Here is a 15,288-nt window from a genome sequence, read left to right as displayed (position 1 = left end):
CCTGAGCAAATCACTAAAGCTCCTTGTCCTTTCGGGTGAGATGTTGTTGTGACTCTGCAGCTGATGCATAGTTCACACACCCTAGTCTCGTATCTTGTAAAGCGCTTTGTGATGGTGGTCTACTATGAAAGGTGCGATATAAATTATTAATATTATTACAAAACAGAATACTTGAGGATCCACTCTTAACACGGTTAAAGACAGACCTTTGAGCACAAACATTATACATATCTGTGATCAAATGATTATGTTAAAATGTATTTTTCTGATTAGTGAGTTGAGTATCTCAGCTGAACTACTCCATTACTAAGGTCTGGAGAGGTTACAGATCAAGCAAGACTTCCTGAAGGGATCAATTCTCCTTATAAAATGGAATGTTTGGATGCTGCATGCTGATTGGCTGTTGAGGAATTTGAACCGTGCAGATATACTGTATATTACAAAGCACGATGGAACTTATTTTTGCCTAAGCACAGTTTGATTAATAAATTATCAATACACAACATATTAAACTTGCAATAAATACACACACTGGTGTGAGAGGTCTTTTAAAGTTTTTTTCTAAATTAGTGACATTCCTTTCGTAACATTTGATTTTTTCAGAGGCATGACAGTAGACAAGTGGTTAGAATTACAAGAAGAAAAACCTCCATTGAAAAAAAAAGCAAGCGACACGAAGATCTAACAAGTCAACAACTTAATGAAATCAAAGAAAACAAAAATAAGGCAAACACAAAAAAACAACTGCTTGTCCAGCTGGTGTTTTTATTGATTGGATTAAACAAAGATAAATGGTAATCGACTTAAAAACTGTTTCTCTTGAAAATTTAAATGGTCTGGTATGAGAATTCTATGTGTGTAACTTCTTCAGTGTGTAATTCGGCTGGTTAAGAGAACTCCATTTCTAGCTGTGTTAGCCTGTGCGTGGGTCTCAATCACTATGTAAACAGCACTGACATAAACCACAATGTTAGCCCTAAATCAAGCATTTAAAAATGGCAATAATTAATTTTTATCGATAATTAAAAGATATAGAAAAGGAGGCAAAGACACCGCAGTTCACTCTAAAACCCATGGGAGTAAATCACCTCATTTCAATGATGTCTCGCTTATCGCTGGAAAAAATAAACGGGCAGCAGTGTGGAGTAGTGGTGAGGGCTCTGGCCTCTTGACCGGAGAGTCGTGGGTTCAATCCCAGGTCGGGGACACTGCTGCTGTACCCTTGAGCAAGGTACTTTACCTAGATTGCTCCAGTAAAAACCCAACTGTATAAATGGGTAATTGTATGTAAAAATAATGTGATATCTTGTAACAATTGTAAGTCGCCCTGGATAAGGGCGTCTGCTAAGAAATAAATAATAATAATATATTGAAACCTCCAGTTTACAACAAATAGAACCTTGTTAGAGGCAGTATATGTTCTCCAAAGTGGAAGGATATATAATAAAATTGTTAGATTTTTTGAAAAAATTAAAAAATGTGTTTGGTTTAAAAAATATATATATATTGTGTCCGTTTCTATAAGCAGGATAACACACTCCAGGGCCTGCGCGTTGTGTTGCATTAACCCAACTACAGACATAATTTAATGCAACACAACGCACGCCTTGTCATGTGCTTTTATTATCCATTACATATGACTAATATTCTGTTCTCCATCACATGTAGGCATTAGTTTGTTCTATAGCATATTAGCTATAGTCTATTCTACAGCTGTCCTGACTGGAGAGAATGGAATATTGCACATGTGACGCACAGTGGCTAACCTGCTGAAAGGGATTTTTATTTAGGTGTAGAGGGATGATTACAGTACATTAAAGACCTTAAAAACAAATAGTTTTCCAATGTCTACATTAGTTTCTAACCCTGTTCAGTTAGATCTGAATATATCTTTGGGTAAACCGAAGGATGCACATTAATACAACCTATTCAAAAAGCTTTAACTCAAGAGCATTAACTCATTGATAAATTCAATAAAGTGGAGTTGGAATCAATTAAATTAAACAGAATGCTTCATATTCACAATCTGGGTTAATAAAATCATTAGAAAAATGTATAACTGCCTGTTGAAATATGAAAACACTCATGGTCAGTGTAACTGTCTATGAAGAGGCTGCATTAAGCTGAGTAAACTCACCAGACACAGTTAATATTACTTTATCACTGAGCTGTGAGTAGAGTGGCTGATCTCCTCTTTGTCCTCGACAGCAGTACTGGCCCTGGTCAGATACAGCAGCTGCAGTGATTGTGTAGCTGTCACCAGTTATACTGCGGACAGCAGTCTGGAGCACTGGAGTGTCCTCACTGTCTTTGTACCAGAGATATTTCCAGCCAGCAGAACCTCCCTTAACCCCACACCTCAGAGTGACTGTCTCCCCAGTGCATATCTCTGGGAATGGAGGCTCCAGGGTGAGTGTAGTCTGGGGTAGCCCTGTAGAAATATAAAGATTATATAATTAGTGTGCACCTTTCCCTTTCAGAACATCAGTAGCAACACTTAAATCAAGTAGAAACTAGCTGAGAGATCAACACCAACTGTTTTTTTTTATTATTATTATAAAATTTGACCCACCTAGAAACTTTCAATCCAACAGCTTTTCAAAGAGTTCCAGACTTTTGTTGTATCCCAGTTTGTTTTATTTATTTCTGAAGTTATTGCAGTAACCACGGGATCACACAGTTCTCTCTCTTTCTTTATCTCTGTTTTGACTCACACAGCTACCAAAACATTTACAACCAGTGGAGGCTCCTTAGAGGAGGCAAGGGAGGCAGAGTCTTCTCAACTTAACAAATAAACAAATTATATATATATAACTTTAACCACCCCAGAAGTGGTATATATCATCGGAACCGCACGCCCCGAATTGGTTTATACTGCTTGAATGTCCATATTTTTTCTTTAAGTTTATTAACCAGCCCATGCTGTATTTTTTTTTGGGTGTGTGTTTTTAAATATTTGTTTTCTGTTATTTCATTTAGCTCTTCCTCATCTGCTGTTATGTGTTTACTCTTGCTGGTGCACTTATTTTATTTATTTATTTTTTTCAGATGGACTGCTGTCTTCACTCAGAAAGTTGGTGTTGTACCAGTTATGTGGAGATTCATCCCCAAATATATTAAAGGAAATAGGTCAAATGCCACACAGTTTTGGCTGTGGTTTTGTAACTAATAACAAATAAAATGTCAGTTTGTCATGGAATTTATAATGTAGTGGTGCGTAGTGATTTATTCAGTGTGAAGCGGCTCATTAGTATGCAAGCCGTGCTATACGCTATATATACACACGGTCATGTGATGCTGTTTAACCAATCAGAGGTTGTTATTTTTCTAACCCGTGTGTTTATATATTGTAACAAGATTGCACTCACTCGGGTTCGTGCCCCTTTAAAAATTATGACCCAGGACAGAGAAATGGCGTTTTTTAAGCGCGGTTGCGCTATATTTTAATAAACACAAAAATAAAACAAATACAAAACAAAACCTAACTCCGTCTTGGAGCGCTCACTAAACAGGTTATTCCCTGACTACCTCGCAGGACGGCTAAGCCGTTTATCTGTCGCACACACACACAAAAAACCCAACACTTACTTTCCACGACTGCTCAGAAGCAGAGCACCTCATCTGCCTCCTTCTACTCAGCAGCCCCGAGTAAACTGACTATTCCTCTTAAATACCCTGCACCTGGTTCCAATTCTTAATTACTACCCAGGTGCAGGGGATAATTAAATAATAAAACAATTAAACAATTAAATTAAACAAAAGCAAAATAATCAAACAAAAAAGGTGCATTCTCTCGCAGGGAGGTTTTAACCCCCTCCCTGCTGTCTCACATTCCCGCTGCTGTTACTATATATATATATATATATATATATATATATATATATATATATATATATTATACCATTATAATATAATCGTTTTCAATAAAATAAAAATGATTGAGTGACAAACTTAATAAAAAAAAATATTTCAACCTAAACTAGATTCAGCATTCCTAAATGACAGTAATTCTGGCTGCTGAGAGACACGTGCTTACAGTACTAGCAGTGCCTTCCTTCTCCCATTAAACACAGTGTTAGCAGTGGCAGATCACGTGATCTGAGCACGGGTTTTAATTGGAGGAGTTACCCGACCCACATCCTCCCGCCCCCTCGACTAAAAAACAAAAAAAAAATAACGTTGCTGATTGTTGCTATGGTAACTTAAGACGAGACGCAAAGTACTGTGTGTTTTTTTCACTGTAAGCCAAGTAACAGCCAGAAAATATAGTAACAGCCTTTCAGAATGTCAACAAGGACTTTTACAACTGGAAAACCCTCAGCTAAAAGGCTTAGAAATGGAAAGTTGCAAGTAAGTCAGTTAGCTCCCTGTTGTAGGTATCTTTTAAATTTTTTTTTTACTGTAATGACTGATGACAAATACAGTGAAACAAAAAACAATAATTTGTTTTTTTGTTGTGGAAAAAGAAAAAATGAAGTGTTTCTTTAACTTCTACAACCCGTATTTAAAGTTAATAATATATTTTTTCAATACAATTCAATAAAAAACGGACTCTTACTGAAATGCAGAGTAACTCAAAGCGAATGGAAGAAACAGAAGCCTGTACTAGAGTTACACTTTTGTGTTGTTCGCTGCGCCTGCGGTGTACATAAGTTCAATTAAATCAACTTAATTACATTTTTTACAACAGTAAAAACTGAAATCAGAAAATAATAAAACTGATGTCATTGGGCCCAAACTTATTTATGAATGTGTTTTTAATTTGTTAATAAAGCTGAAAATCATGTTAGAAATCACAGTAAAAATCCCAATTTCTGTAATGCTAATAATACTGAACAAGAGATTACTGATGACCTTAGAGTGCTATGGATAAGGGAAAAAAATAGATATATTATGTGAAAAAAAGTTTTAAACCCCAGCAAAAACAACACTTTATAAATGTGTTGCATTGTTAATCACTTTCTGAAAATGTATATTGTCTGTACTGTCACTATGGCTTTGTTGCTTCATCATATCTATTTTTAATCTAAAGGAAATAGAGCTACAATATAGTCTTCTTTTGCTTTAATACTGTGATTTTTTAAATTAATTTTCTTTATGGCTGGTTGCTGTCTTTCTTACAGGCTCACCTGAAACTTTTATCTTCACACCTTTGCTGTAGTCTGAGTTAAACGGTTTGCTCCCCCTTCCAGCTCGACAGCAGTACTCTCCACTGTGGGACAGAGCAGCAGCACTGATTGTGTATCTGGCTCCAGTTCCACTGCTGCTGTCAGTCTGGGGTGCTGAAGTTCTCAGACTGTCTTTGTACCAGAGATATCTCCAGCCATCAGAGCCCCCCTCAACCACACAGCTCAGAGTCACTGTGTCTCCTTCAAATATCTCTCCTGCAGGCTCCCGGGTCAGGACAGGCTTTGGCTTGCCAGCTAAAATAGAGGAGATAACAGAATTAGGGGAGTGCACATTTCTCTCTTTCATTCAAAGAAAAACTTTACCCACTAGATTCTGTAATTGTGCATTCTGTATTGTCCCCAGAGGGACAATAGATACCTTCCCAGTGTGTGTTTGTGAAAGGATAGAGGGAGACAGAGAGGGGGTACTCAGTGTCACTGATGAGAAGGCAGGAACAGTTCAGTGTAGATTGAGGAATCCTCTCGGTGTGTGAAAGTGACAGAAATGGAATGGAGGGGCAGACAGCACTGACACCGATGAGAAGGAAAGAAGGGCGGAGGAGCAGTGTAAATAGAGGAACTCTCTCAGTGTGTTTGTGGTACAAATGCAGGGAGAAAGAGAGGAGGCAGGGCAGACAGCACTCAGGTAGGAAGGCAGTCGGGAGACAGAGAGCCCCGTCTGGAGTCTACAATAGAGGAGAGGATCAGAATGTTAGAATTCAGAGTGTTTGAAATGACTTACCTGATACTCTCAGTGTAAGACTATTGCTGATTGTAGAGTACGATGGGTTACCTGTCCTTACACCTTGACAGGTATATTCCCCACTGTGGTATTGAGCAGCAGAGCTAATTGTGTATCTGTCACGAGCTATCCTGCTGTAGTAATCCTGGGTTACTGGAGCATTCCTCCCAGCTTTGTACCATGTGAATCTCCAGTCAGTGTAATCCCCCTGAACCTCACATCTCAGTGTAACTCTCTCTGATTCGTATATCTGTGTCCATGCAGGCTCCTGGGTCAGGACAGCCTGGGGTCGTTCTGTAGAGACAGAAGATGAGAGAAGATCAGACAACACTCAGCACTCCTGTAACAGGGCGAGGTGCCCTGTACATTGATTTGTTTATTTTATTTTAGAACGGGGTCCCCCTCCGCCCCTGTATTTGTTTTGTATTATTATTATTATTATTATTATTATTATTATTATTATTATTGTTATGAGTTATTTATTATGTATAGAAGACGGCAAAGCGCTGCAGGTTTTGTTATGGTTTATTTATTGTAAATATGACGGCGAAACGCCGTGCTGCTTTGTTTATTTTTAAAAGGCGAGATTGGTGCTCGTCCTCTGCCAGGGATAAACTCGTGCAGAAGGTGGCCATCTCCCGAATTTAATTAAGTGATTAATTTTGTTGCTAACTGGTCACCTGAATATAAATGCCTGCAGCTCTCGGCACTTGGGGTGGGTGTACGAGAGGAGCGTAGAGAGAGCAAGAGAAATTTATTTAAAAAAACAAAACTAAACCAAGGATAGGGTCAGTGAAGGCGATTGCCCAGCCTGACCGGTTGTAGTGTTTGTGATTTGTTTTGTTTAATTATTTATTTTCGCTCTGTGAGCAGTGTTTTTTGTTTAAATATTTATTTTATTTTTGTTATTTAAAAATAAAACGGCGCACTGCGTCTTTATTATTACTTTAAACTGCAGTGCCTGGTGTCAGTGTTTTCCCTTCCTGCTTCTGCCTGGCGTCACCGCCCAGTCACCCTGCCACAACTCCTCTCACTCTCCTGCTTTTATCCTATGTTGTTCCACAAGGAAATACAATATGGTAAGAATCAATCTATTAATAATACACTATTACAACAACTAGAGCGTTTCAGTGACCTGTTTTTACTCATAATAACGACACCTTTAACTCTGTGTCAGCTGCAGAGATGCTTCATCACCGTTAAAAAGCAGCTCTCCAGATATCTGCAAACATGGAAGTGTGACGTAAAGATGGACGGCTGTACTGACAGACAAACACCCCCTATATCCCCACAATGTGAGATTCTCTACAGCAATGCTAGATTGTGTTAATACTTTCATAATTGGATTAGTGGTTATTCAAATATGAGACACCACGCGGTACCCCAGGGTAGCTTTGTACCCCAGGGTAGCTTTGTACCCCAGTCCGACATAACTGGTACACAAGTGGCTTTGTATACGGGCAGAGTCTCGCTAAAACATACATGTAATACAACTGGCCAGACATGTCAATAGAACTTGGATAATGCAAAGATAAAGACACACAGGCTTAGTAGCATGACTTGTATTCAGGTTATTATCTTCCCTGTCAGTAAAGCATAATTTTGATGTATATTTAAATGTTAGACAACTTTAGTATGAATTTGTTATAATGCTGCCTTATAAAAGCTAGAGTAATACAATGTGTATTGCCTTATTCATAGCTCTTCTATTATTATTATTATTATTATTTATTTCTTAGCAGACACCCTTATCCAGGGCGACTTACAATTGTTACAAGATAACACATTATTTTTACATACAATTACCCATTTATACAGTTGGGTTTTTTACTGGAGCAATCTAGGTAAAGTACCTTGCTCAAGGGTACAACAGCAGTGTCCCCGACCGGGGATTGAACCCATGACCCTCCGGTCAAGAGTCCAAAGCCCTAACCACTACTTCACACTGCTGCCCTTCTTCTAAATGTGATACAGTCAGTTTATTTTAATTTAGCATGAAATGATTACTGTATTCTGATAATAGTTTTGGAGGAAACTGTCAGTGACACGGAATACCAGTTTCAATGTCTCAGTTTATTAGCAGATACAAGCGACTGCAGCATGATTGCCTTCTTATTCTTAAAGTAGTTTTGTTTTAAAAAGTTATTTAGAGTTTTTGATAATTAAAGACATCTTTTTAGTTTTCAAAAAGTTTTAGGTAAGTGAAGAAATCTTTTTTGTACAAAGTCTAGCTGTGTAATAATCATGTGCAACAACATTGGAAGCTCACTTGTGCAATGTCATGTGAGCTCTAGACATAAACAGAATAACATACATATTAGTGTTAAATTACATTTGATAAACGGCTTTCTGCTTTATATATTTGAACCCTGTGCCAAAAAAATAAGATAAAAATGATGCATTTGCACAGGGTACTCCAGCGTACTGCATTTAGTGTCCAATATGCAAAACTATCCCCAGAATCCCATATTCTCAATATCTTCTGCTAAATAAGCTTAATGCCAAGTTTCCTGACAATTGGATAAGTATTTCCTCAGATCTATGGATAAAAGCAGATGAGCGCTTCCACTGTCACCCCTTCACAGGGGATTGCATCACCAGCGGGGTTAATGACAGACACAGCACCACAGGAACTGATAGCTCATGAACACAAGCATTACAAAGGGATCCACGCTGCTGACTGTCAGTGTTTGCAGACTCTGCAGCTGTGCTGGGGAGGCCGTCATACACATTGTGTTCTTATATCTGGAGAGCCGCTCATCCAGCTGTCATGAAGCTTGGTGTAAACATTATTTATCTGAAGTTATTGAGCCTATCAGATTCTTGAGATATAGAGGCGGGGCGTCTGTCTGTCTGCCCGTCTGTCCCTCTGTATGTCACTCTTACAATGTTGCATATATCTGGAGAACCAGCTCTATAACTGTCATGAAACTTGCTATTACCATTATCTAGTTTAGGTTACTGAAAATATCAGATTTAGGATATTTAAGGGAGGTCTGTCTGTCCCTACATCCATCCTCCTCCTTGGTGCATTTTTACAGATACCTGTTCATTTGTGGGTGATGGATTCGATTTTTTTAAGTGCTAAAGTATGCTTTTAAAATCTGTTTTCATATCTTTTATTTGCTTTAATGAACTCCCCCCCCCCCCCTCTTTTTTTGAGCCAGGAATATTTTGGTTCTTCATTTGTTTGAACTATAACACATGGTCTGATTAGGTTATAACAATTGGTTATTGTGATTGGTTAGCACTCTTTAAATAGCAAGAATTCTGTGACATACCAATGTGGGACAAAAAAAATAACTAAAGAAAACAAAAAGTAAATGTTACCAAATGTCACCTTTGTGCTTTATTCCAAACTTAAAAGAAAATGCCTTTCCTATTCTGCCGTCTATAATAGTAACAATTGGGTGGTACCAAAAGATTACTCCTCACACTCATTTCAGTTACTCACCTGATACTTGTATCTTGACAGCATTGCTGTATTCTGAGTAAAACGGATTGCTCCCCCGTCCAGCTCGACACCAGTACTCTCCACTGTGGGACAGAGCAGCAGCACTGATTGTGTATCCGGCTCCAGTTCCACTGCTGCTGTCAGTCTGGTACACTGGAGTGCTGTACTGCCTGTCTTTGTACCAGAGATATCTCCAGCCATCAGAGCTCCCCTCAACCACACAGCTCAGAGTCACTGTGTCTCCTTCAAATATCTCTCTTGCAGGCTCCCGGGTCAGGACAGGCTTTGGCTTGCCAGCTAAAATACAGGAGACAACAGAATTAGGGGAGTGCACATTTCTCTCTTTCATTCAAGAAAAACTTTACCCACTAGATTCTGTAATTGTTCATCATTCTGTATTGTCCCCAGAGGGACAATAGATACCTTACCAATATGTGTTTGTGAAAGGATAGAGGGAGACAGACAGGGGGTACTCAGTCTCACTGATGAGAAGGCAGTAGATTGAGGAATCCTCTCAGTGTGTGAAGGTGACAGAAATGGAATGGAGGGGCCGACCAGGGCAAGCGCCCGGGGCCCCGACGCCAGAGGGGGGCCCACACACATACAGAAATGAAATTGCCTTGAGCCTGAGACACAATGTCTGGTTTATTAAATCGTTCCAGAATCGTTATCATAGCATTGCCTCATTTTGTATTGTGATTTCCACGAGTGCACCTCATCGCTGCAAAATGACATGTAAACAAACGGCAAAATGCGCCAGTTTGTCTTGTTACAAAAAGATGGAAATTGTTCGAACTCCTGAAAGAAACCTGAATCAGACACAAGTCGCCAAGCACCATTCTGGTGAGTTGCTTCACCATTCTGTTAAATAATGTTGTTCATGTCTTGAATATTGCTACTGTACAGGTATTCATAATTAATCTAGAGCTGCTGCTGCATTTTTTAACATGGGTAGGGATGCTGTGTTAATTTAGTTTATTAATGTTAGTTTGACTTACTTTATTATTATAGTTTATTAACATATGTTGCAGGGGTGGATTAGCACTTTATTATTGATTTATTTTATAGTTAATTGCTTGTGTGTGTTCTTTTTCTTTAACTCTTTTTTTGATCACGATATAATTTTCTAGTTCATGGAGCACTATTCTTTGGGATTGATTTGTGTAATTGTGTTTTTGTATTTGATATTTATTTACACTAAGGATTTGTATTCATTGACTTTACTGGACACTTCCCCACCCTAAAACGATTACTGCTTGGAAGCACATTCCACACGCGGATTGTTAATTATTTTCAATTAAGTTTAAAGGTTTTTAAGAGACAGACAAACACTCAGAACAGTGAAACGAGAGAACAACAGTGAGACAAGAGAACAACAGTGAGACAAGAGAACAACAAAGAGACGAGAGAACAACAAAGAGAAGAGATGTGGGAAGAAACAGAAACAGAAACGAAACAGAAACAAAACTAAACAACAAAGACGAGCAGGGCAGTGGAAATGAGCTGCTCTCTGCTGCTAGAGAAAGAGCCGTGCGGAGCCGAGACCGATCGAGCCATCCAGCTGGGAGAGTCGGGCAGCAGCAGCGACAGTCGCCGTCGAGATATCCAGGACCAGTGGCACTGAGGGGGGTCAGCGGAATATACTGTTCCAGGCGGATTGGGCATCTAGAGGGGAAGAGGTGGAGATACCTCCCCCCTCGCAAAGCTAAGTGTCCAAGCTTTCTACTGTTGGAGATATAATTATTTGTTAATGTCCTGCCTGATTCGGGTTGATTAGCAAAGGCTTTCGTTTGTTTAATTTTAGAACGCAACTCTCTGACGCCCCTCCGATCTATTATCAGAGCTGTGTGGTCTATGCGAGGCTGGACTACTTTGGAGAGACATTGAAGATCACGTGGAGATTGTGGTGTCCCAGGACTACTATCATTAAGCTAGTTGTCATTTCTGTTTTCGTACATTGTTGAATTGTCTTTCTTGCTAATATCCCTTTTAACTACTGTTTGCTAGTGTTACTATCTGATAGTCACTGTTGATCTTTATGCTTGGTCATTTTTATATTTTATATGTTAACTTGGTAGTTTTAATGATTGTTTGTTTTTTTAGAATTTATTGTAATAAATTCATTTTTTTATATATATATTTTGATTGTCTGGCTTCCTTTGCTTGCATTGATAAGGTGTCACTACCCTGGTGCTGATCTTAGATATTGGTTTGGTGTTATACCTGTAACACATATACTTGCCTGTTGCTTTACTCTTATTCATATGTTGACGCACGTGCATTATGACAAGTAATACGTATTTATTTATTCATTAATTCATATTGTCTGATAGTCAGCTCCGTCTTGAACAGGAGACTACTGTATTCAGGGAACCAGGGAGAGAGGCAGATAGATAAGTTCCTGCTTTTTGTAATTGTAACTACTACATTTGGTGACATTGTAAGGTGGTGTTTGAATTGGCTGAGTTTGTGTGTGATTAGTACCAGGTGAGTGGCTAAATTGATTAGCAGTTGATTTTGCTATTTGATTGGTTTCCACACAGTTTAGTTGGTTCTTTTGCCAAGCAGGGGTAACAACATTTATTCAAGCAGCTTATTTTAGCGCCAGCACGAAGTGCCAGCCAACAGAAGAGCCTCAACAAAAGAGCCGGGAGTCTAGCTGTGGGAGTCCAGCGAGGGGAGGCCTGCGCTGAGACGCTGTTCGACTAGATCCGAACCTACCAGCGCTCTGGAAGAAGCCATCTACTAGTCAGGTCTGTATCCTCCACCCCACTGCTCCTACTGTGCCTTTTGTCTTGCTTGTCCTGCTATGACTGTCTCTCACATCCCTGTTCTGTCCTCCCGTCCTCGTCCTCTGCCCTCCCTCCGCTGTTGCTCCTCCAACCCCTCTAACCTCATTTCTCTGCCTCTCCCCCCCTCCCGCACACTCTCTGGTGCACTCTGGAACTGTCACTCTTCTGCTAACAAAGCTGATTTCATCTCTGCCTTTGCCTCCCACCTCTCGCTCGATTTCCTTGCTCTCACTGAAACCTGGCTGTCCCCTGATAACACTGTTACTCCTGCTGCCCTGTCCTCTCTCTACGTCCTGTCCCATACCCCGCGTCTCACCGGACGGGGAGGTGGGACGGGTCTTCTCCTCTCTCCCTCCTTACTCTTTTCTGTCCCCTCTGATCTCACCTCCCTCTCTGTCACTACCTTTGAATTTCATGCAGTCCAACTAACCTCTCCCTGTCAACTCCTGCTCATTGTTTTGTACCGCCCCCCTGGGCCTCTCACTCACTTTCTGGATGAACTCGACTATCTACTCTCCTCCCTCCCCTCTCTGTCTACCCCGACTGTCCTGTTGGGTGACTTCAACATCCATCTCTCCAACCCCAGCCACTCTGCTGGATTCCTCCCTCTCCTTCACTCCTTCGACTTCTGTCTCTCTCCGTCCCCTCCTACCCACAAAGCTGGCCGTCAACTGGACCTCACCTTCTCCAGGGCCTGCTGCCCCTCCAACCTCTCTGTCACCCCCCTGGACCTCTCTGATCACTATTTCATCTCTTTTTCTCTGTCTCTCCCCCCTCTCCCTGCTCCTCCTACCTCCACTGTCACCTCTCGCCGTAACCTCCGCTCTCTCTCCCCCTCTGTCCTTGCCTCCACTGCTCTCTCTCACCTCCCTCCTATCGACTCCTTTTCACAACTCTCCGTAGACTCTGCTACCTCCACCCTCTTCTCCTCACTCACCTCCTCCCTCGACTCCCTCTGTCCCCTCACCTCCCGACCCGCTCGCCCCTCCCCTCCCCATCCCTGGCTCTCCTCTGTGCTCCGCTCGGCAAGAATCACACTGCGATCTGCTGAAAAGAAATGGAAGAGAACCAAACTCCCTGCTGCCCTAGACCTTTACCGCACTCTTCTCTCCTCCTTCTCCTCTACTCTCTCCTCTGCTAAATGTGCTTATTTCCAATCTGTAATCCAAGCCTCCACTAACAACCCACGTAAACTATTCTCTACCTTCTCCTCCCTCCTAAACCCTCCCCCCCCTCCTCCTCCCTCCTCTATCTCCCCTGACGACTTTGCCTCCTTCTTCTCTTCTAAAATCTCAGATATCCGCAAACTCTTTAACACCTCTCCCTCCCCCGCACCCCCTCCTGCTCCAACCCCTACACCCACTACATCCCCTACTAACTCGCCCTCCCTCTCCACCTTCTTGCCCCTCTCAGACTCTGACCTCTCCTCCCTGCTCCAGGGTCACAAACCCACCACGTGTGCCTTGGACCCCCTCCCCACTCACCTCTTTCAAGCTGCTGCTCCTGCTCTACTCCCCTTCATCTCCTCCCTCCTCAACACCTCTCTACTTTCTGGCATCTTCCCCTCTGCCTTCAAAAAAGCCTCTATCACTCCCCTCCTCAAAAAACCTACCCTCGACCCCACCTCCCTCCAGAGCTACCGTCCTGTCTCCCTCCTACCCTTCCTCTCCAAAACCCTCGAGCGGACTGTACACCGCCAGCTCTCTGCTTTCCTGTCCAACCACTCTCTGCTTGACCCTCTCCAATCTGGCTTCCGCTCTGCTCACTCCACTGAAACCGCCCTTCTCTCTGTCACCAACTCACTTAAGTGTGCCCGAGCTGCCTCTCTCTCCTCTGTCCTAATTCTCCTCGACCTCTCTGCTGCCTTTGACACTGTTGATCACTCTATTCTACTATCATCTCTTGCTGACCTGGGGATCTCTGGCACTGCTCTGGCCTGGTTCTCCTCCTACCTCTCCAACCGCACTTACCAGGTAACCTGGCGTGGAGCAACCTCCACACCTCACCCTCTCTTGACTGGAGTCCCCCAAGGGTCAGTCTTGGGTCCTCTCCTGTTCTCTCTCTACACCCGCTCCCTGGGCCCCCTCATCGCATCCTATGGTTTCTCATACCATTTCTATGCTGATGATGCTCAGATTTTCCTCTCCTTCCCCACCTCTGACTCCACCATCTCCTCCCGTATCTCTACCTGTCTGTCTGCTATTTCCTCCTGGATGCACTCGCATCACCTCAAACTCAACCTCTCTAAATCTGACCTCCTTTTCTTTCCCTCCTCCTCCCCCTCCTCTGATCTCTCTATCTCTGTTCCTCTGGAATCTACCACACTCTCTCCCTCTTCCTCAGCTAAAAACCTTGGAGTCACCCTGGACCCCTGCCTCTCTTATTCCCAGCACATCTCCACTCTGGCACGCACTTGCAGATTCTTCCTGAGCAACATCCGAAGAATCCGACCCTTCCTCACCAACTATGCTACCCAGCTCCTGGTCCAGGCCCTGGTACTCTCCCGCCTAGACTACTGCAACTCCCTCCTGGCTGGCCTCCCTGCGTCCGCCACCCGTCCGCTCCAGCTCATCCAGAACTCTGCTGCTCGCCTGGTGTTCTCTCTACCTCGCTTCGCCCACGCTACTCCACTACTCCGCTCGCTCCACTGGCTCCCGATCACCGCTCGCATCCAGTTCAAGACTCTTGTACTAGCCTACAGATGCCTTGATCAGACTGCACCCAGCTACCTCCAGACCCTCATCTCTCCCTACACCCCCACTCGACCTCTCCGCTCCGCCTGCACTAGAAGACTGGCTCTACCTCCGCTACGCTCCCCTGCCTCCCGAGCCCGCTCCTTCTCCACCCTTGCTCCGCAGTGGTGGAACGACCTTCCTACAGATGTCAGGACTGCCCAGTCCCTGACCACATTCCGGCGCCTCCTTAAGACTCACCTCTTCAAACAGCACCTGTAGAACTCCTCTGTTGTATCCTGGGACACTATCACCCTTCATTTAAATATGCTTTATTTTGCTCTTATCTGCCCCCTATTTTACTGCATTTAATCCTGTACCTCAGAATATTGTAATCTCCCAAGTGTTTAATCTGTAGTATTTTGTACTTAATCATATCCTGATGTAACTATCACTACTT

The 15,288-nt window shown here is 42.3% G+C and overlaps 1 protein-coding gene across 1 annotated transcript in view; it reads right to left on the bottom strand.

Moving 5' to 3' along the window:
* Positions 1-15,288, bottom strand: part of LOC117410241 (titin-like) — a 368,958-nt gene that overhangs the window by 20,015 nt on the left and 333,655 nt on the right. Inside the window, exons 38-41 of the mRNA XM_059018553.1 lie at positions 9,365-9,661; positions 5,911-6,204; positions 5,130-5,423; positions 2,138-2,431 (exon numbers count right to left, since the gene is read on the bottom strand). Of these exons, the coding sequence (XP_058874536.1) occupies positions 2,138-2,431; positions 5,130-5,423; positions 5,911-6,204; positions 9,365-9,661 (1,179 nt within the window). The remainder of the gene's footprint in view (positions 1-2,137; positions 2,432-5,129; positions 5,424-5,910; positions 6,205-9,364; positions 9,662-15,288) is intronic.

This window comes from Acipenser ruthenus, chromosome 60, assembly GCF_902713425.1.
Source record: "Acipenser ruthenus chromosome 60, fAciRut3.2 maternal haplotype, whole genome shotgun sequence".
In the NCBI taxonomy this organism is placed as follows: domain Eukaryota; kingdom Metazoa; phylum Chordata; class Actinopteri; order Acipenseriformes; family Acipenseridae; genus Acipenser; species Acipenser ruthenus.
The sequence above is the reverse complement of the archived record's forward strand: the minus strand, read 5'-3'. Positions and strand labels throughout refer to the sequence as shown.